At 38.0% G+C, this 22,726-nt stretch overlaps 1 protein-coding gene across 3 annotated transcripts in view; it reads right to left on the reverse strand.

Moving 5' to 3' along the window:
* Positions 1–22,726, reverse strand: part of LOC123837783 (24-hydroxycholesterol 7-alpha-hydroxylase) — an 88,887-nt gene that overhangs the window by 55,647 nt on the left and 10,514 nt on the right. For all 3 annotated transcript variants that reach the window (XM_045866978.3, XM_064597683.1, XM_054505400.2), the window contains exons 3-8: positions 18,512–18,647; positions 15,855–16,029; positions 14,393–14,542; positions 13,379–13,472; positions 6,124–6,231; positions 1,207–1,297 (exon numbers count right to left, since the gene is read on the reverse strand). In XM_045866978.3, the coding sequence (XP_045722934.2) occupies positions 1,207–1,297; positions 6,124–6,231; positions 13,379–13,472; positions 14,393–14,542; positions 15,855–16,029; positions 18,512–18,647 (754 nt within the window). The remainder of the gene's footprint in view (positions 1–1,206; positions 1,298–6,123; positions 6,232–13,378; positions 13,473–14,392; positions 14,543–15,854; positions 16,030–18,511; positions 18,648–22,726) is intronic.

Genomic DNA, 22,726 nt, shown 5'->3' on the forward strand with positions numbered 1-22,726 from the left:
AGCCTTTGGGTCAGACAGGCTCCCAGCATTATCTCCACCATCCCATAACTACTTCTTGATTTCCTAAAGACCAGGATTTTGGAGAACCCTAAATGAGGAGTAGACTCTAGTAAGGAAATGCTGAAGTCGGAAATGTGACGGTCAAGGACACATTCCCTTTTATTGTTTGTGGATGTAAAGGCATGAGTATTTCCACTAACTTTGTAGAGGTAAGCTCCATAAAGGCAAGTAGTTTTCTCTTGTACTCACTAACGTATCTCCAGAATCTAACTTGTTAGCATGGTTTGTACTCAGTGATTCTAATCCTCACTATTTCTATGAGATAAGACTCAAGGCTCAAGAGACAGTATGGCTTAGATAGTGATGTTGAGCAAGCCAATTTGCTTTCTGCCTTTAATTCATTAAGAAGCAGTAGAAAATAAAGAATGAAATATCAAATAAAATATTTTCAGCAATCATGAAGCAGGGGGGTGCTGTCAATTGGCATCCTACCTTTTGTTCTATTACATTGTTTTTTTCCAAGTAATTTATTATTCTTTTTATATCAGAATACATAATTTGACATATTTAGGTTTTTCTAAAAGATACTACTTCCAAACAGGTCAAATAAACAAGTAGTTGAACGCTCTCTCCATTCAAGCTTATTTCTGCTTTTTTAAAACAGATGATGATCGAAGAGTCCAAATCTGAACTAAAAAATACAAGGTGTCAATCCCCATCTACAGTTCTAACCCCCCAAATCTCTAACTTTTAAAACAATTCCTTTGGTGACAAAACCTTACTTGACATCTGTGTTATGTAATATATGCACTGTATTACTTTTTACAAAATCTAGAAAATCCTGAATTCCAAAAATAATTGAGGGGCCAAGAGATTTGAAGAAAAAGCCTGTGTGTGTATGTGTGTGTGTGTGTGTGTGTATTTACATTTAAGTAGGGAAATTAGGCAAATCACAATCTCTCCAGCATTTTCATGATTTGGAAAGTAAGGGGGTTAGACTAGATGCCCTCTAAAATCACCTGGACAGTAATTAAATTCTAGGACTCTTCCTGATCGGTTTATATCCTGAAACACACAACAACTTGTGTTCAATTTTGGATTATGCTCAATTTCTATAAAATTCTGGGCATTTAGTTTTGCCCATAACATGTGACAAGCACACATTAGATATCTCTGCAACCAGGTAAGTTCATTCAGGTTTAGTACCTGCTGTGCCAAACACAGAAGATATGCCTTCCAGAATGGTCTCATGGACAGTGGGATGAGAGAGGACAAATGCAAGTGTCCAAAATGCAACCTTAAAAAAACAAAACAAAAAACATGTATCACACAATACAACCTCCTTTGACAGTGAATAAAAGCATACTTAGTATTCACCATAAACATTAAAAGAAACCAGGAAAATGTTTAAATTAAACTTAAAAGCATGCTAGTAAGGAGCAGTTTTGGAAACAACTAGATTTTATGAACAAGAGAGATGTTACAGATCTCTGAGAGGTCAAATCTATACTTTTATTCTGTCACTATAGTTTAATTCTGTTGTTTATATAAATTATCTTTACTACAAAATGAAGGATTCTTTTTACTAATACACATTATAAAATATTATATATGCATGCATTAAATATTCAGAAACAGCAAATTATGACACTTAAAATGTTAATCCAAATGAAAATATTTTTTAAAATTTAATTTTCGTGAAATAGAAATGAATGAGCAAATCATATATTCCGCAAATAAAATATGGTAATTTTCAATAAGTGCAGAAAAATATACCTCAAATCCCATAAACTAAATTATGAGAGTAGTCAATAACAAAAATAATGGTCCTTTCACACCTGAATGTTACTGAACATAGCATGCTTGCAAATTCTCTCTCTAGACCAAAGAAAATTATTTCACATCTTTCCTCATTGTGATATTACAAGGTTAAAATTATACTGCCATATATTTCAAAAATTAATTTTCCACTAACTCGGGTAGATGTTTTTGTTTCTATTTTTATTTTTATTTTTTATTTATTTTTTTAAGATTTTATTTATTTATTTGACAGAGAGACACACAGCGAGAGAGGGAACACAAGCAGGGGGAGGGGCAGAGGGAGAAGCAGGCTTCCCGCAGAGCAGGGAGCCCTATGTGGGGCTTGATCCCAGGACCCTGGGACCATGACCTGAGCCAAAGGCAGACGCTCAACCGACTGAGCCACCCAGGCGCCCCTGTTTCTATTTTTAGATTACACACTAGAGGAAACCTGTATAAAATCAATAAAAGAAGTTTGGGTTTCCCTTGCCTCTTTTCTGTAAACACGTATTGTAAAAGAAATTTCATCTAGGAAAATCAGTCCTGAAAGACTCCGAAACTACTTCATATTTGAAACAAGTCTTTTTGTTTCTTTTGTGAGGTAACTTTAAGTACCTTTACATAATCCCAATACTCCCCTCTGTGGCCAAAAAGGGAAGAGCAACTGTCTGAAGGGAAACGGTCAAGTAAGCCAAATTCAATACTCCTCATGGTTTTCCGCCCTGGGGCATGAAACCCACTGGTGCCAGGGTAAATACGGTACCAGAGAACCAAGGCCACCACCATCTGGAGAGCCTCTTTCCGTGGCATGATTCAGAGTACCGAAGACTTACCCTAGACATTATCCAGTCCATTTTACAGTAGAAGAAACATGCTCAGAGAGCTCTCTTCTGTCTCCCCACTCAGGCCCCTGCTACTATTATCTACGGATGGAAGTGCTGAATTACTGGATTTAATTAATGACCACTCCAAACTCAATTCATCTCATTTAAAGGGTCAAAGTTCATACTGGGGGAAAAATAGCTTAGTGATAGCACACAGATTTTCAGTTATACAAAAGAGGGGTTCAGAGTTATACTAAATAGTGCTTAGAGTTTTAGAGATTCACAAAAATTGGGTAATACTTATTTTGTAATGAACACAAGGAATTCAGCTAAATTATAAATGGCTGTATGAAGGTGCTATTTATCATTTTTAAACTTGGTAAAAAACTCAATTACATTTATTTATTTATTTTTTTAATTTTTATTTTATTTTTTTTTAAAGATTTTATTTATTTATTTGACAGAGAGAGAGAGCCCGAGAGAGGGAACACAAGCAGGGGGAGTGGGAGAAGGAGAAGCAGGCTTTCCGCAGAGCAGGGAGCCCTATGTGGGGCTCGATCCCAGGACCCTGGGATCATGACCTGAGCCGAAGGCAGACGCTTAACGACTGAGCCACCCAGGCGCCCCTCAATTACATTTTTTAAAAAAGAAGAGTCACATAAAAGACAGGTATGAGTAAATAAGAAATTTACATATATTACTGAAACAAACAAGAATAAATGACCTTGGGATCTTTGCATACTCCCAGTTAAAAATTGCTCCCCAAAGTAGCAATTAGTATTTTGCCAAAGGGGTTAGGTCTATGAGGGCTGCTCAAAAAGGAGAAGGGCCACCTGGCTCACTGAACTTCACAAGCAGCCACTGCAATTCTTTTGGAGTAAGAACAAAGGTGAAAGGGACAAGGAGGAAAGCCCTGCCCAGTAAGAGAAGATGAAATGGGTATGTTCTTCAGCATCACTTATTCCTCCATTCAAAAGAGATTTAACAAATACTGATGGAGTCTCTATAACAGGTCAGACAGTCTTCTACAATCATGGTAAACACAAACACGTATAAGGTATCATTCCTGCCCAAAGAACTTTCACATCTAGTTGGGGATATGAAATAAAAATCAGGAGAAAAAAAGAACTAAGTGTACAGGCAATGGGTGGGATAGACAACACAGGCTGTGGGAGTTGAGGGTGAGGCGGGGTGGGAGGGGGGGTCGTGGGGTCAGGATTCAGAAAGAGCTTGGGAGAAGCGATAACAAAGATAAAATGTCAGCGGTGAAACTCGTTTTGGAAAAATGTTCCTAAAAATCTCATTTGGCAGGAATTTCTTGTAAGTTGGAAATGGTTTTCCCATACAAATGATTTCACTGATTATGGTTAATATTTTGGGCCAGTCTACCAAGGTTCACCTCGACCACCATGGAGCCTTCTAGTGATCTGTCCTGTCCCCAGACTACCTCAAGCCCTAGCTCTGAGTTCCACGGGCTTTGAGGCAGAGCCCAGAATGGGAGAGAAGAGAATCTGACCTGGGCACCAAGAAAGGCCAGGCCCCACCACCTGTCCAATGGCGGGGCTTTTTGGGGTTCTCTAAGTGTTGATGGGAGATCACAGAAGCCAGATAGCAGTGGCCACTCCCACCCTGGGGCATTTGAGTGGTCCAGTTTTGGAAGTCAGGGCAGTTTATTAATGGGCCATTGAAAGTAATGATTGAAATGATGGCCTTACTTTTTATAAAAGAAGAAAGCTAACATTCACTGAGCACCTTCTTTCTTCAAGGGACTGTCAGCCACTTTCCATATCTTAAAAATAATAATGCTCATGACCATCCTATGAGGTAAATAACATTCATCCTATTTTATAGATAAGAATACTGAGGCTCAGAGAGGTTAAACACTTGGCTCGCTGTCACCCAGCACTGGGATTTGGCTTTGGGCCTGACTCTAAAGCCTTTCCAGGGTCTCTGCCTGCACACCAGCTGCTTCTTGGAGGTGCCAACGACAGCCAGCAAAATGGAACTCTCACTAATCATCAGACACTTTCTTTCTGAAATTCATTATTTAAATCCTTTCAGGCCGGTGCCAGGAACAAATTCCAAAGAACTGACTTCCCCTGAGTCAGATCAATGGGGCTTTGTGTCCCTTTCTTCTGGAGGATCTCTCTAATGAGATCTTGAAAATTAATCCTGTGACAGGAGTGGCTGTTTTGTTGCTGCTTTGGGAGCTGTTCTGATGTTCGCCTTTTCATTTTGCTATAGCTTAATCAGTATCCAAGAAAGCAATGCAAAGAGAAATCAGGGCGTAATATCAGAGGTACATAAAGAAGGGGAAAGGATTAGACAATTTTTATTTGCCCATGCCAGATGAACTACATATAGCAGAGAGGCCAGAATTTCTATTTCTGCTCTTTACTCAATCAGTTTTATAACATGTGAAAAGAAACTAGACTATCAGTACTTAAAAGCCTTCACTAAGAGGAAGGAGAAATAAATAATACCTGAAATATCTCATTTCTATTTGCTAGAAGAAAAAAGAAAATGGCCACCTTTATCATTAGAGATGGGTTGAATATTCCTGTTCAGTAGAAAACAAATATGTAAAAAAGGTCACCCTTTAATTCCTCAAATAATACCAGTGCAGCTTAAGCTAATGTGAGATCCTCCCTGATGTGCATCAGGCAAGAAGGGGCAGACATATCACATGCCTTTAATCTAGTTCATAACAGCTTTAGAAAGAAACAGTTAAAAAGTCTCTGCTCTCTTTAGTATTGTGAGTTCCAAAGTCACCAGCTCCATTCATGGGGAAGCTTACAGGACCAAGACGCCAAGAAACACAAACAGGAATGGTGTGCTGAAGGAGAATGGGTAGAGCAGAGGACAAAGAACTAATATTCACTGGGCACCAGTTGGGTTTATGTCACTGAATCCTCACAACCACCTTGTGGAGAAAGGAGGGTTACCATTTATTATGTACCCAAGTCCTAGGACCATATCAGGAGTTGTATTATCCCTTTGTTACCCATGAGGAAATGGAGGCTGAGGGTTTAAATTCTCTCCATGAGATTCTATAGCTCTGGCGGGGGTTATCTTGATTCAAGCCCAATTCTATCCCAGACTATCCATTTACCTACTCTCTCCCCAATACAATGTTGGAGTCAAGACTTACTCATCTTTGCAGCACCAATACTAAGCATGTTGCCTGACAAAGAAAGTACTCCATAAGCAGGTGTTGTCACAACCAACCCCAAGGTGCAAGTTTTTCCCTTAGCCTGCTACAGGCTTGCCTTGCAGAGGGCAGAATTCACTTGACATCTTGCTCTGCCTCCTTTGTGATCTTATCAGATTTCATTAGGCATTCAGTTTTGTTTTTCTAGCTCACAACCAAATCCACTGTAGCCTTTTTCTTTCCCATAATCAAGAAGTGAAAAGACCGAAAAAAAGAAAGAATAATGAAGGAAAAAAACTGAAATTGCAGTAGACAGAAGTGTAATCCTTACTTTACTAATATACTTACAGGGACAGCATTGGACAGAGAAGCCCAAAGTAATAAGAGCCCATAATTGGGGCTCATTTCTTCCTTTCTTTCCGTCTCTACGATATCCAGCATAGACTGCATTAACGTCTGTTAAAAGAAAGACATTTTATCAAACCACAGCTATGTGACAAAGAATGATGTTAATAAACAAAGACCGTGAATTTTTCCTTAATCTCAAATATATTATTTCTGCCATTCCTAGGTCTGCAGCTTGAGGCATGCTAAGGGTTTTATACACTTACCGGTAGCATAGTAATTAGGAATAGGGACTCTAGAGCACAACTGCTTTACTGCATTGGTTCAAATCCTGGCTTTGGTTTTGTTTTTTTTTTTCTTAAAGACTTTATTTTTTAGAGCAATTTTAAGTTTACAATAAAATTGAAAGTACAAAGAATTCCCATATAACCCTTACCCCCACACATGCATAGTCTTCCCTACTTAACAATACCATTCAGCAAAATGGTATTTTTTTTTTTTTACCATGGATCAAGGACATTGACACATCACAATCACCTGAATTCCATAGTTTACCTTAGGGTTCACTCTTGGCATTGTAAAATCCATGGGTTGGGACAAATGCATGATGATATATATCCACCATTATAATGTCATACAAATTATTTTCACTGCCCTAAAAATTCTCTATGCTCTGCCAATGTATCTCTCCTCCCTCCCCAACAACCACTGATCTTTTTCCTTTCTCCACATCTTGCCTTTTGCAGAATGTCATATAGCTGAAACCATACATTATATAGCCTTCTTAGATTGGTCTCTTTCACTTAGTAATATACATTTATGGTTCCTTCATGTCTTTTCATGGCTTGATGGCTCATTTCTTTTTAGCGCTGAATAATATTCCATTCCCTAAATGTACCACAGTTTATTTAAAAGGGAGTCTTGGTGGCTTCCAAGTTTTAGCAGTTATGAATAAAACTATTATAAACATCCATATGCAGGTTTTAGTGTGGACATAAGTTTTCAAGTCATTTGGGCAAATATCAAGGAGCACAATTGCTAGATTTTATGGCAAGAGTATGCTCTGTTTTGTAAGAAACCACCAAAGTGTCTTCCAAAGTGTCTGCACCATTTTGCATTCCCATTAACAATGAAGGAGAGTTCCTGTTGCTCCACGTCCTCACCAGGAGGTGAGCTGTTGTCAGTGTTCCAGATTCTGACCAGAATGAGTGTAGTGGTATCTCAGGGTTGTTTTCATTTGCATTTCCCTGAAGACATATGATGTGGAGCATCTTTTCATATGCTTCCATCTTCTCTCATGGATTGTGCATTTGATGTTATATCTAAATAGGCATCACCATACCCAAGGTAAACTAGGTTTTCTCCTAGGTTATCTTCTAGTAGTTTTATACTTTTGCATTCTACACTTACGTCTGTGATTCATTTGAGTGAATTTTTGTGAATTGTATAAGATCTCTATCTAGATGTGTTCTTTTTGTTTGTTTGTTTTGCATGTGGATGTCCAGTTGTTCCTGCACCATCTGTTGAAGAGTCTATCTTTGTTTCACTATATTGCCTCCTGCTTCTTTGTCAAAGTCAGCTGATTATATTTAAAGGGGTCTATTTCTGGGCTCTCTATTCTGTTCCATTGATCTACTTGTCTATTCTTTCACCAATACCACACTATAACATTACAGTAAATCTTGAAGTTGGGTAGCATTGCTCTTTTGAAGAACTTTGTTCTTCTCCTTGAATATTGTGTTGGTGATTCTGGGTCTTTGTCTCTCCATATAAACTTTAGAATCAGTTTGTTGATATCCATAAAATAACTTCACTGGGATTTTGATTGAGACTGCATTGAATGTATAGGTTGAGTTGGGAAGAACTGACATCTTGACAATATTGAATCTTCCTATCCATGAACATAAAATATCTATTTACATAGTTCTTTTGTTTTGTTCATCAGAGTTTTGTAGCTTTCCTCATACAGAGCTTATATACCTTTTGTCAGGTTTATACCAAGTATTTCATTTTGGGGAATACTAATGTAAATGGCACATTGTGTTTCTAATTTCATACTCCACACATTCTTTATTGGTACATGGGAAAGCAATTAACTTTTGGATATTAACTTGTATCCTGCAACTTTGCTGTAATTGTTTGTTAGTTCCAGTAGTTTTTTGTTGATTCTCTTGGATTTTCTACAAATATGATCATGACATCTGTGAACAAAGACAGTTTTATGTCTTCTTTCCCAATATGTGTAACTTTTATTTCCTTTCTTGATTTATTGCATAGGACTTCCAGTACTATGTTGAAAAGGAGTGGTAAAGAGGACATCCTCGCTCTGGAGTTCTGGTACCAATTTCTAATGTGTGTGTATATGTGGAAGGAGGAGTCCCAAACAACAATAAAAATACTCAGAACACTACCTGGGTGCCCTATAATTCAACTCAGTTCAACTCAATCCTGACACCATCTACCCAGCATGAGGTTCTGCAGGTTAAGGGTTTTGTCCTACAAGACTATACCCTTTCTCCACCTCCCACCTGCCCTTCAGATGTCAGTCACAGCCCAGGTTATTACCTGTACTTTGGACCAACTGGCTACAGATTGGAGGTTCTAAGAGCCTCCTCCTTGGATTTCAGATGCCAGCTACAAGTCTAGGCTGCTATCTGTACTTCCAGCTGACTGGCTGTATAAATCAGAGGTTCCCACAACCCCTTCCTCAGGTTCAGTTAATTGGCTAAAAGTGAGAGAAACATTTTATTTACTGGATTATTATTATAGAAGGATATGATAAAGGATTCAGACAGGCATGCAGATAACCACACATAATGATTTCATTTATATATAAGCACACATAAGTGTGTGTGTCTATATATGTGTGTGTGTGTGTGTATAATCTGAATATAGTATTGCTATAATTTGAACAAATTGTTACCTGTTAGATCAATTAAGAATAGGAAAATAAATTTCTATTTCACCTTTACTTATTTCTTCTTTGATGCTCTTCCCTTCTTTACGTAGATCTGAATTTCTGACCTGTATTATTTTTCTTCTCGCTGAAGAACTTCCTTTAATATTTCTTGTAAGGAAGGTCTACTGACAACAAACTCCCTCATTTTTTGTTTGTCTGCAAAACCCTTTATTTCTCCTTCACTTTTAAAGGATAATTTCACAGGGTGCAGAATTCCAGATTGGTGTGTTTTCTTTTTTTTTTTTTCTCACTCAACTCTTAATATTTCACTCTATACTATTTTTGCTTTGCATGGTTTCTAAGGGGAAGTCAGATATAATTATTATCTTTGTTCCTCTATTGATATGGTGTTTTTTCCTTCTGGCTTCTTTAGGATTTTTTATCTTTGTTTTTTTGTAATTTAAAAATGATATGTTTTTGGTGTTTACATGCTTGGTGTTCTCTGAGCTTCCTGGATCTATGGTTTGGTGTCTGACATCAATTGTGGAAAATTCTGTCATTATTGTGTCCAATACTTCTTCTGTTCCTTTTTCCCTTTCTTCTCCTTCTAGTATTCCCACTGTATGTATGCTATCCCTTTTACAGTTGTCCCACAGTTCCATAGTTTTTGGGTATTCTGTTCTTTTTTTAGTCTTTGTTCTCTTTGCTTTTCAGTTTTTGGAGATTCAACTGATATATCCTCTAGAGATTCTTTTCTCAGCTCTGCCAGTCTACAAATAAGCCCATCAAAGACATCCTTCATTTATGTTATATTGTTTATTATATCTAGCATTTAATTGTGGTTCATTCTTAGGATTTCCATCTCTCTGCTTATATTGTCTATCTGTTCTGGCATGCTGTCTAAATTTATGCATTAAAGCCCTTGGCATATTAATCATAGTTGTTTTAAAGTCCCAGTCTGATAATTCTAATATTGGTCTGTTCAGCCTTGTACTTGTTGTTAGGATGGAGTGGCAACTTCCAAGATCCTCACATGTGGAACCAGAACCTGGCTTAGTTAGTCAAGACTTGGGTAACATTGGACAAGTTACTTTAAGCTCTGTGTCTCAATTTCATCATCTATAAAATGGTCATAACATGGTACCTACCTCAGAGGATTGTTGTGAGAATTAAATCAGTTACTACCCATCAAGAGCTTAAAACAAAACTTAGTACATATTATCATTTTGACAAATTTTTAAAATAAACCTCTGCTTTTAGGAAAATGCAAGCAACACAGAAACACAGATATCTGGAGCATTCCAGAGACAACCCTTCCCCCATTTGCCATGAAGATTCTCAGCCTATACACCATGGAGAAAGCACTGCCAAGCCAGGATATGGTATAAATACCACAATATGCAGAGAAGTGATATTTGACTGGAATGGTGCCAACTAAGATCAGGGCCCCATCCAAGGCCACTGATGGTTGCTCTCAGGTCATCACACAAATTCCATGAAAGATTTATCTTCACTGGGAGGTTTCCCAGTCACACCTTTGTCAATGGTCATTCCCCATCATGGAGAAGAAATTCAGACACATTTTCATTAAGTTACTCATGTATTTTGAATCTTAAATAACTCAGGTTCAGGTGATAAAAATAATGGCAGCTAATGCCTAGTCATTGCTTGCGAAGGCAAGTACTGTTTTCAGTGCTTTGCAAGTATCGAACCATTCAATCCTCAGCACAATTCGAAGAAGTAGATACTTTTATCTTCACCATTTCACATTTGAGGAAACTGAAGCACAATTAAGTTAGGGAACTTTGCCAGGACAGGTGGCTTGTCGGTGGTTGAGCTGGGATTCAAACTCTGTGAGCTTGGCCCTGGCTCCAGAGCCCACACTCTTAGCTACTGTCCTATACTGCCCCATGAGAGAGACAGCCCACAACTCTCATGGACTAGGGATTAAGAGAATTGTATTGTACCATCATGTAGTAGTTTTGCTTCAGATCTTAGGATACATGAAACAACTGTTAAATCACCATCAAAGAAAATACACGATGAGAGACTAGTACTGTGACTTACAAAGACATGTAATATTTCAAAAGTGGTTAACCACTCTAATCCTCAGCTTTCTGGTTTTAATAATCCCCAGTTTGCTGGGTATTAGAGTTGCTGTGAAAAATAAATGAGTCACGAATTTGTGAAATGTGTAATATTATGCCTAGCACAGAGTAAGCTCCCCATAAATGTTAGCAATGTCTTATTGTTATTGTTACTGTAACAATGGGCTAGCAAAATTGAAAATCATTTAAGTATAAATTTTATTTACTGCTAGTTTCTATCATACAACATAAAATTATTATAACACCAAGTTTACATCTCATGGAAAATCCTATACATGGATTTCATTCTCTGGATATGCTATTCTGGTGAAATGTTCGTTTTAAATGAAAACACTAGTTTAATACATATCTAGAATAACAAGGGAGAAATCACCACACTTGATGTTTATGATGTGATGAAATGTGTGTGTGATATTTCCAAAAAATGAAAACTTCTTCCAGTCTTCTGCTTAACTAGGCCATTGAAATCTACTTATACAGAAGACAACAGAATCTTTTATTTTCTTCTTAGACCACATTTAAAAAAAAATTGGGTACAAAACACAAGCTCAGTGTGAATACTGCTGGAAGAAACAGAAATGATACATAAAAAAATGAAAACTGCTCCTGAATGTTCAAACTGAGTTCTGTCCCAAAGTCTTAAACAGTGGATTAGCTTCAGCAAACTTCAAAATCTGTCTTTATTCAAATAGAGAGTTAGAGTACGTAGGATTAAAAACGCCTCATTTCTTCAGAGTAGGAAAAAGAAATGCTACTCTAGAAGTACTGTCAGTGGAGAGTTTTAGTTGGGGCATTAAAAACCCTGTTTGTCAGGCCCATCTATTACAGATCTACCTGGGTGCAGCTTTTATACACATGCCTCTTCACCCCTAAATCCTGGAAAATTATGCAAACAAAAATGTGTTTGTCTGGGTCTGTTTGTAAAATAGAATCCTTAGCTGAAACACTGTTTATCAATGTGGGGCATTCCAGAGTAGCTTTCTATTCCCTTTATTCAGGTGGGAGATATCTAAACATTCATACATCCCTTTTTTTCTGAAGCAATCTTCCTCTCCAGTGTTAGGTAGAGTTGCTTGTGATAACACTTGCTATAATTATGAAAGGCAAGTGAACAAAAGCACTAGATATCATCTATAAATACTAAAAGGTCTGATTTTGGGGGCACCTGGGTGGTTAAGCATCTGCCTTCGGGTCAGGTCATGATCTCCTGATCCTGGGATGGAGCCCCGTGTCGGGCTCCCTGCTCAGTGGGGAGTCCGCTTCTCCCTCTCCCTCTGCCCCTCGCCCCTGCTTGTGCATGCATGCACACCCTCTCTCTCTCACTTCCTCTCTCAAATAAATAAATAAAAATCTTCAAAAAAATAAATAAAAGGTCTGATTTTTAATGATAAACACACGGTATAAACTCTTATGTAGTCCTCACTACTCTCTAACTGCTTCACAAATATTAACTCATTTAATCCCCACATTCTATGAGGTAGATGTAGAAATTGAGCCAAGAGGCCAGGTGCCATGCCCAAGGTCATGAGACTGGGGACTGGATTTGAGCCCGTATTCAGACCAAGTGAATCCCAGTCTCCGAGGTGGGGGGGGGTCTGGACAATCAGGTAGTTTTCAAAAGCTCCCAGAGATTCTGATAAGCAGGCAGGGTTGAGAACTTGTCATTACACAAGCATCAGAACCACCTGGAAGGCCTATGCAACCACAGATTGGTGGGCTCCACCCCAGAGGCTCTGACTGAGTGGTCCCCAGGCGATGTTGGTACCATTGGCCTAGGAACCACACCTGAAGAACCACAGACCTAGGACACTTCGAACAGTGGCTTCCAGTGCCTTGCTTTTCAAGTTATACCTACTACCTCCCTTTATTTGAAAAGAGAAATAATTAGTGGTAGTGACATCAAGAACAAAGTCTGCTTTGCAGAGCTCTGCTGTCCTTGTCTGATGTGCCATAACTCCCACCTGTCACTGTTGACACAACTGTATAATATATAAATCAATAAAAACCTCAGCACCTTGTTAGATGTTGTTGTCTGTAGCCTTAGTTTTTTTCTTACGTAGAAGACTATTAATACCTACCTCATTACTATGAGGTTGTTTAATAGAATAGTGTAGAAATCCAACACAGTACTTGACACAAAATGTTACCTAAATAATCTCATGATTTTTGACAAAAAAATTATTTTAAAAATCATAGCTTATTACTGTTTTCATCCCACATATTTTAACAAAAAAAGCTCAGGGATACTTACCATGGAATTATCTTTTGCAGATCTATATGTTTTCATATCTGGAATAGTTTTCTCAAAAAGTGCTAAAAGCCACTTTTTGGATTTTGACCAGTTTCTAGGCAAGAAAAAAACATGTGCATAAATTAATGTGAAAGCACATCAGGAATAACAGGTCATGGCGTTAAAGGAGGAATATCTATGGAATTATAATTATTTCTCCAAATTTCTTCAGTTTTTCTAGAATTTCATTCGAGGTCTACCTTCAGACTTACTAGATCACAAGGAAAATCAAGGGGGTAGGCAGCCACATCTTAGTGGGGTGTTTTGCAAAAAAATGTTTGAATCCCTATAGGATTGGCATTGAATAAAAAACAAAGACAAAAACAAACAAAAAACCAGAGCCCATGACCTGCTTGTCCTACTTTTACTCTGGCTGTTACCAGTTCCTGGAGGATGAAGAACTAGCACAGTGACAGGTGCTGGCTTAAGTCAGGTAAAGCAAATTGGCTATGATCTTTTTCATATTTTTTGACCAGTCACCACTATAGACCAACTGCTAAGACATTTAAAAAATCATGTGTTATTTTACATTCAAACCCCTGAGGCTGCTGTGAAAAATACATTTGACCACACCTCCTTTTGTCTCAGGGAGAACAAGGACAACCACGGGTCACACTTGATGATTTAGCATGGTTCCAAACTATAGCAATGAATGTGATCATAATAAGCAGTAAACAGGATAAAAGGCCTCAAAATAAATTCTTTGTTTCATTCTCATATCTTCTCTGTCTCTCTCTTACTCCCTGTTAAATTTTTGCTCCTCAAAATAAGAAAAAAAAAAGGAAATAATGCATCTTTCTTCTTCAGTTCCTTCGTCAAGTCATACACACACCAAAAACAAACTGGTCTTAAGAAGTAGCTTCTGTCTCTTCCTCGTAGATGCTGCTCTCTCTACATAGGACAGGGAAATGAGACGGGTATGAATTGCTGGGAGGAGCTTGGTCAGTGAATTAATTGTAGGGAAGAGCTCTCTACCTTAGGAGATGTTCTGGCATCTGGGACCCGTACTCAAAACCTTCGTCATAAGCTTGAAAATGCTGATAGAACTCCCTGATTTTTCTCTCATCTGTGGGAAACAAACCTTTTTTAAAGAGTATATTCATTGTGACTGGATAAAGGAGATGCCTACAAAGAAAAACACATAGAAAGTCAGACCCAACGACCAAAGAAGAAAGGCAAAGGACACAATAAAGGGCATTATTTAATAGCTATATATTAGGGGTAGATAATAATATGCGGCAGATTCTTTTGGGAAAGAGTCACTCTTGAAAGGTTTTAATATTTGCTTACTGTGGTCAAGATAACTTAGGGGTAACTGAAACTGTGGTTCATTTATCTGAAGATTTTAAAATGCTTTCTAAGCAAGCATTGTTAGATCCTGACAAACGTGAGATGATGTGTAGAAATAAATTGATTCAATATAATTTCAACGAGTACTTATTTAGCAAATAATAGCAATAATTAAGATACAGTCCATGACTTTAGACAGCAGCAAAAGAGAGCCAAAGAATCAGGGCAATACTAGTTACCAAATATGCCAAGCTCTCACAGGATCCTACAGATTTAAACTACTACACGTTGAAGGATAGTACCTATCATCATTACATTTTGCCATAAGTGAAAAATGATTACTGTGGCATCCATAAGGGAAAGAATATCAAAGATTGTTAATATGACCTAGATTAGTACACTGAGTACTGTTTGTTTCAGTTTTATTTGCCATCCCTTCCTCACTAGAAAATTTTCAGGATCTCCTTCCCCCAAAGTTTCAAAGATAGCCAAGAATTTGCTTGGTTTTATTGTAGATACTGGGCACGCTAAAAGTTTGGTTGGTTGCTTGCCTTGTTTTGTTTGTTTGGTTGGTTTTTTCCTCTCTCTCTTTCTGGACCTCTAACAAAATATTAACTGTTGTTCTTTTTATGAGTCTGAACTATTGAATCCTGCCTTCAGCATCCCAGTATCCCACTGAGATGGAAAAGTGCCTAACTGGTAACTTCAATTTACCAAATCTCCTTATGCATTGGAAGAATTTTTCTCAAGGTTCCTAGGCCCAGCCCTTACCTTTGCCAGAAAGCTTCAGAACATGGCTGAGGCCACTTGACTCCCTCCAGCACCCTTCCCTGTCTCACCTGTCGCTCAGCATCCCCTCTAGGTAGGTACATTCTACATGGCATGGAATAACTGAGGAGAAATTACTGTAAGTGTATTAAAATGATTGTATTGGCTCACCTTAAAATTGGAGTGCTAATGAAAAATTGCTCCATTAATTAAAATTTAGAAGACTAATATAATCTCTTAATTACCTAGCTAGATAGACTTCATTAATCCACCAGATAATTTTTAAAGTTCAATGCACAGGCTTCAAAGTTTTTTATTCCAAAAAAACCTCCCAAAACAAAAACCAACAAGATCAAATAATACTAATGCATCTATTTACCTTACTAAGTTGTTCAGCTCCATTGTCCCGTGAGTGCCTAAGTTCTCCAGTTGCTCATTTAATTCTTCAGTCAGTTGTCCAGTGAGTTGATATAGGTTGAAAGTCCCTATTTTCCCTTTCATCATGATATAAAGTTTTTCATGCAGTGTTAAAAAAGTATTCTTTGGAATTGACGCTATAAACAGAGAAAACTATTTTCAAAAGAAGCAACAACTCCTTGAAGCAAACAGTCAATCTACCTATACTACTACTTGGTCAGTAGGGACTGGAGCCAAAGTCTTCCCAGTACATAAAATCACCTCCTGCAAGTAAAAGGAGGCAAAGATTCAACCTATCCCATGAGATAGTAAAAGTCTATAGGGAAATTCACGTTCAGGGGTGATCTACAAATGGGTGATTAGGAGGGCCTCTGGGAAACACAAATCTAGTGATTTTTATTTCCACATTTAAAAGCTTTCATTGGCTTCCTACCCTTAACAAAGTTTACACAAGGCCTTCTACCATCTTTCTAGTTCTCCAGTGATATTTCCAGACCCTTCTCCCCGCAAATTTGTATCTCAGGTACAGCGTGATATTTCCAATATTTATATTCATATTTCCTCAGTACTTTTATTAGACATTCTATCTGCTCAAAACACTCTCTCCCTGACCAACTTCACCCCATTCCCACACACCCACAACTACAAGCCACACATTTCTTCTACTAACTTCGATTTCTCCTTCAAGTGTCTACACTTCCTAACCCCATGAGGAGCTTTGGCTCCATTACTTCCTTTGTATTAGTGTTCACGTTCCTTCCATGATACACACTCCTGCTTGAGTTCGGTTAGTAAGAGTATCAGTTTTTAAACTCATTATTCTTTTGTATTTTTCTTTAATCCTGTCTTATTGTCTGTAAAGTAACTTTTTCAAAAAATAGTTCTTAGTTTTCTAGTTCGTCAGCCTATTATGTGTAGGTTACATTTTGTATAAATTAATTAAAAATAATTCTTAATCTCAGGAAACAAACTGAGGGTTGCTGGAGTGGTGGGGGATGGGAGGGATGGGGTGGCTGGGTGATAGACATTGGGGAGGGTATGTGCTATGGTGAGCGCTGTGAATTGTGTAAGACTGATGAATCACAAGCTGTACCTCTGAAACAAATAATACATTATATGTTAAAAAAAAAGAAGATAGTAGGAAGGGAAAAATGAAGGGGGGGAATCAGAGGGGGAGACGAACCATGAGAGACTATGGACTCTGAGAAACAAACTGAGGGTTCTAGAGGGGAGGGGGTAGGGGGATGGGTTAGCCTGGTGATGGGTATTAAAGAGGGCACGTACTGAATGGAGCACTGGGTGTTATACACAAACAATGCATGGAACACTACATCAAAAACTAATGATGTAATGTATGAGATTAATATAGCATAATAAAAAAATGTAAAATTAAATCTCCAAAATAAATAAATAAATAAAAATAAAAATAAAAATAAAAATAATATTTCGATTTCCCAAACATACATCTTCTCCTTAGTAGGGGGATATATGAGAGGAATGGGAGGCTGGCTCAAGAGCACATATTAACATATTTTGTTTATTAAAATAGAAATATTTAAACATGAAAATCCCCAGAGGAGGCAGAGGTGAAAAAACTTGATCATTTCCATGCATCCCTGATCGGTGAGTAAGTTGGCATATTTTTCTGGAGGGATATGTGAACTTACAGATCAAGAGCCTTCAGACGTCAAAATATTTATATTCTTTGATCTGGAATTCCATAGTTTAAATACCGAGAAGCACTAAATAGTCAAAGAATTTAACCAACATGTTGTGATCTTCATGCGGACAAGAAGAAATAACCATCATGTTCTTGGTCACTGACAGCTTTAAAATTTTGTTTTGTTTTGTTTTAATGGCAAGAGATGCATGAGAGGCTACATGAAGAGGAACCTAAGAAAGAAGCCAAAAAGGAAACCAAGAGAAAGAAGCCATAGACAACAGAAGCAAGCACAGACATTAGAGAAGCAGAGAAAGAATCGGGCACCAAAATGAAACAGCTCCCCATTCTTAGGAGGACAAATGGCCTCAGCACCGCATGTTTGCAGCCTGGGAAGAAATAAAATGGACAGTTACACCGGAAGCATGCTGACAAATACAATTTAGCAGTCTCTGACAAGGGAGAACAAAAGGCCACCAATTACATGAGGCCAAGCCCCACTTACCTTAATAGCCCTATGGAATGTGTCAGGAAATGCCACAGTAAAGGGCGTACTAAGCAGTGGAATTCTACTGTCAGTGAACAGAGTAGCAACATGTGATCAAGCCAAGAGCTATAGCCTGTGAAGCATTGTCTACACAGCAGCAGAGCAGAGTGAAGGACATCTTGGGAGCTGTAACAGGATACAGATTCCAAATATTTTCCAAAATAAAGAGCAGTGGGGTAACCTCATCTCTTACCCACATCTAATTAAGACTTACATGAGGCTGCCAATAATTTGTTTTTCAACGACCAAACTCATCAGATACTCTTTCTACCTTCCATCCTGATTTTAAAGAGTAAAATAAGGAAGGGGCTGTCAACATTCTTGCTAGAGGAGCAAGGATATGATTGTTAACAAAGCTACTCTTGGACTCCGATGTTGTATTTCAAACAAACTATCTGAAAATATTCTTTACCTGTACGATAGACGGGCTTTTGCACTGCTAGTTCAAAATTTACTTCTTTGGATTTTAGAAACACATTAATTCCCTCTTCTTCAGTAACAAAGGTCATTCGGGTGCCCATAACAAAGACTGTAAATACTGGTCCATACTGAAAGATAACACAAATACAGATATTAGTAAGGATTTCTAATAAGTTACTGGGCCATGGATTATGCAAGAACCCTAATGCTGAAGTTATAGTCAAGATACAAATTATTATGATTATATATGATAATTAATTATAAATTTTGCTGGATTCAGCCAAATCTAAATTATACAAATCATAATTTATTCTGTCCTAATACTTAACCTTCATTTTGATCGTTATTTGAAACTTCCTTTCTTGTAGTAGGAAATAATAATTAGAAATAATTATTTTTTTTAAAGATTTTATTTATTTGAGAGAGAGAATGAGAGAGAGAGAGAGAGAGCACAAGAGGGGGGAGGGTCAGAAGGAGAAGCAGACTCCCCATTAAGCAGGGAGCCCAATGTGGGGCTCAATCCTGGGACTCCAGGATCATGACCTGAGCCCGAAGGCAGTCGCCCAACCAACTGAGCCACCCAGGCGCCCCTAGAAATAATTATTAGAAATTATGTCAAACAGTGATATTTAAACATTGTTTTCCAGATATCAGTAGGCTTACGAGCAACCTCTAGCTCAGTTTTGTGATATTTCCAGACCCTTAAGAAAAAGATACAAAACAGCTGACTTAAATCTGTGGTCACTCAACAATGTCCTGCAATCCTAAAAAGCTCTCTAATGTGTTCACTTTCTCACTTTCCAAAATTACTATTTCCCCTGGATACCTGACCAACCCTCTCCACTCTGAGATATCTACCGTTCCTGCTTTCTAACTCACTAGGAAACTCAGGCAATCAGGTAAAAGCACTCACAACTTCTTATCACCAAATCTTGCAAAGATACACATTTGTACCCATTCTCTGTGCCTCACCCCAGGTTAGCACAGATGAGAGGTCCTGCCCCTGTGAAATGCCAGTGCTCCCTCACTTGTGTTATGGACTCTACGTTCTTGCCTTCTCTTCATTCTATGTCTATGCCTCCTGTCATCCCACATCATCAGAACTGCCCTCTATGAGATTACCAGCAGCCTACAAACACACGCTAGTCCTGAGTTTGATTTCAGGAAGTCCATGACTTTATTGGGAGGCTTCACTACTGGGTGGAGACTGCCCTCCCAGGGCTAGCCAGTTCTTGGAGAGAGTGAAGGGCTCAGCCAGCCAGAAGCATATCTTTCACATGCAAACCAACCAATCTTCAGTCTATATCCCCATCTACTTCCTTATCTTATGCTCACACACCAGTATTTCCCCTGCCCAAAATCATTCCAAGGCTAGGTACCAGGCAACCCGAAACCACCTGTATAGCCCAAAGCCGAAAAGAATTATTCAAAGTAGCCAATCCTAAATTGTTTTCCCTGCCCTGCTTTGCCTTTCCTGAGGAAGCCCCAATAAAGGCTCAGGCACAGGCTTTTCTCTGGCTGTTATCTTCTGCCTCCTGACTGATACCAGTGCTTTTCCCTGTGGCCCTGCATGGCCTGCAGAGGCCCCCCTCTCAGACCCGTGAGTATAATAAACATCTTCCTTCGAACCTCTCCTTCTCATTTCCTCCTGTGTTGGCACTAACTTTACAATACCACATCCAACATGTACGTTCTTGGAACAGTCACCCATACTTTCATATCCTGTTACAGTTACTGTAAGTATTTCAAAACATTATGCTTGTCACTACTCCAATATTGCAGTCATTTCTAGGTGCCCCTGAAATGGCACATGATCATTCCTACAACCCATTGTTGGGCTTCATCAGGCAACTGTGGGCGTGAAAACCATGAAGCCACCAAACAGTGAAGTCTCATTTTCTTACACTGGTGATCCGGACGTCTGCATGACTTTCCAGTATTACTTATCTACAATTACTTGCTAATCAATATTTAGAAGATGAATAATTTCTACTGTTTTAAGTTTTGTACAAATAAGAATTCTTAACTTTCCATTAGGAAAGTGGCCTATGTAACACATATAGGTACCTGGACCACAGTGTAGAACAGCCAAGTTCAAACACACTGAAGAATTGACATAACTGCTGATGCAAGGTATTTAAAATAACTTACGGCAAAAGTGCACTGTACAAATGATCACGTCCGATGTTACAAATTCTATGGCAGTGGGGGTGTATCTGTCTTACTTGCTTGGCTTTTGTCCTCCTTTGTGCAATGTCTGGATGTTATGAAGCAAAGGCAAGTGCATACAGTATGTTGTAGAAATGGTGCTTGTGTGTTGTTTCATGAGCATTTTATTTTGAGATAACAATAGAGTAATGTGCAATTATAAGAAATAATACAGAGCAACCCCATGTATGCATTACTCTGTTTCCCCTAGTGTAAACATGTTGCAAAACTATCGAATGTTATCACAACTAGGCCACTGATAGTGATGAAGTCAAGGTACAGAGTATATCCATCACCACGAAGATGACTCAAGTTGCCTTTTTATAGTCACACCCATTTTACTCTCACCGCCACCTCTTTGGTTACCCTTGACAACTACTAACCCGTTCTCCAGTTCTATAGTCCTGAATTTCAGGAATGATATACAAATAGAATCAATGGTATACAAATAGAAGATGAAAAGATGAATATTTGGAATAATGGAAACTTCAGCAGATTGGCTTTTTTTCCACTTGGTATAAACATCTGAGATCCACCCAGGTTGCTGTATGTATCAATAATTCATTTCTTTACATTTCTGAGTAGTATTCCATAGTATGGATGTACTACAGCTTGTTTAAACATGGTTGAAGAATGTTTGTATTCTTTTCAGTTTAGGACTATTACAAATAAGGTTGCTACAAACATCAGTGCACAGGTTTTTGTGTGAACGCATGTTTTCATTTCTCTAGAAGTGGAATTGCTGGCAGCTGTGTGCTTTCTTGTTTAAAGAACTGCCAAAGTGCTTTCCAGAGTAGTTGTCCCACTTGACATTTTCACCAGCAATCTATGAATGATCCAGTTTCTCTCTGTCCTTACTAACATCTGAGCGCTGTCACTCTTTTTTATTTAGCCATTCTGATAGGTGTGTAGTGATATCTCATTGTGGTTTTCATTTGCATATCCTCAACTGGCTAATGATGTTGAATATCTTTTCATGTGTTCATTTGCCAGCTTTATATCCTTTTCAGGAACTTGTTCATGTCATTTGCCATTTCTTTAGTTGACTTGTTGGGGTTCTTTAAATGTTGAGTGCAGAGAGTTCTTTCCATATTGTAGATAGCAGTCTCTCATTAGATATGTGGCTTGCAAATATTTTCTCTCCGTCTACAGCTTGTCTTCCCAGTCTCCTAACAGGGTCTTCCACAGAGCAAAATCTTGTAATTTTCATGAGGTCCCATTTGTCAGTTTTTGTTTTTATGGATTGTGCTTTTGGTGCTCAGTCTAAGAACTATTCTTCAGCCCCAGATTAAGAGGACAGTCTCCTTATTTTTTTCTAAAAATTTTATAGTGTTATGTTTCACATAAAAGTCTGTGATCTATTTTGAATTAATTTTTATATACGACTCAGGACTTAGGTCAAGGTTCATTTTGTTTTGGTTTTGGTTTTGGCTTATTGGTGTCTAACTGCTTCACTGCCATTTGTTGAAAAGGTTACTTTTATTTCAATAAATTGCTTTTGCATGTTTGTCTAAAATCTATTGGACATTTAGTGTGTCTATTTCTGGGTTCTCAACTCTGTTTCATCAATCTCTGTATCTATCCCTCCACCCACATAATCTTGATTACTGTAGCTATGTAATGAGTCTTGAAACTGAGTACAGCGACTCTTCCCATTTTATTTTTTTTAAACTTGTTTTAGCTATTCTAGTTCTTTTGCCTTTACATATGGATTATTAATAATCTTGTCTATATCTACACCTTACTGGAAATTTGATAGAATTTGCATTAAACTTATATGTCAATTTAAGGAGAACTGACATCTTTACTATGTTGTCTTTTCCAATCCATGAACACGGTATGTCTCTTCATTAAGTTCTTTCATTTCTTTCATCAAGGTTTTCTAGTTTTCATCATAAAGTTCTATACATGTTTTATTAGATTTACACCTAAATATTTCTTTCTCTTTTTGAGTGACTATAAATGGTATTGTATTTTTAACTACCATTTGCACATGTTC

This window comes from Mirounga angustirostris, unplaced genomic scaffold, assembly GCF_029215605.1.
Source record: "Mirounga angustirostris isolate CCGP_5_RB_7025 unplaced genomic scaffold, mMirAng1.0.hap1 SCAF_8, whole genome shotgun sequence".
NCBI classification, from domain to species: Eukaryota; Metazoa; Chordata; class Mammalia; order Carnivora; family Phocidae; genus Mirounga; species Mirounga angustirostris.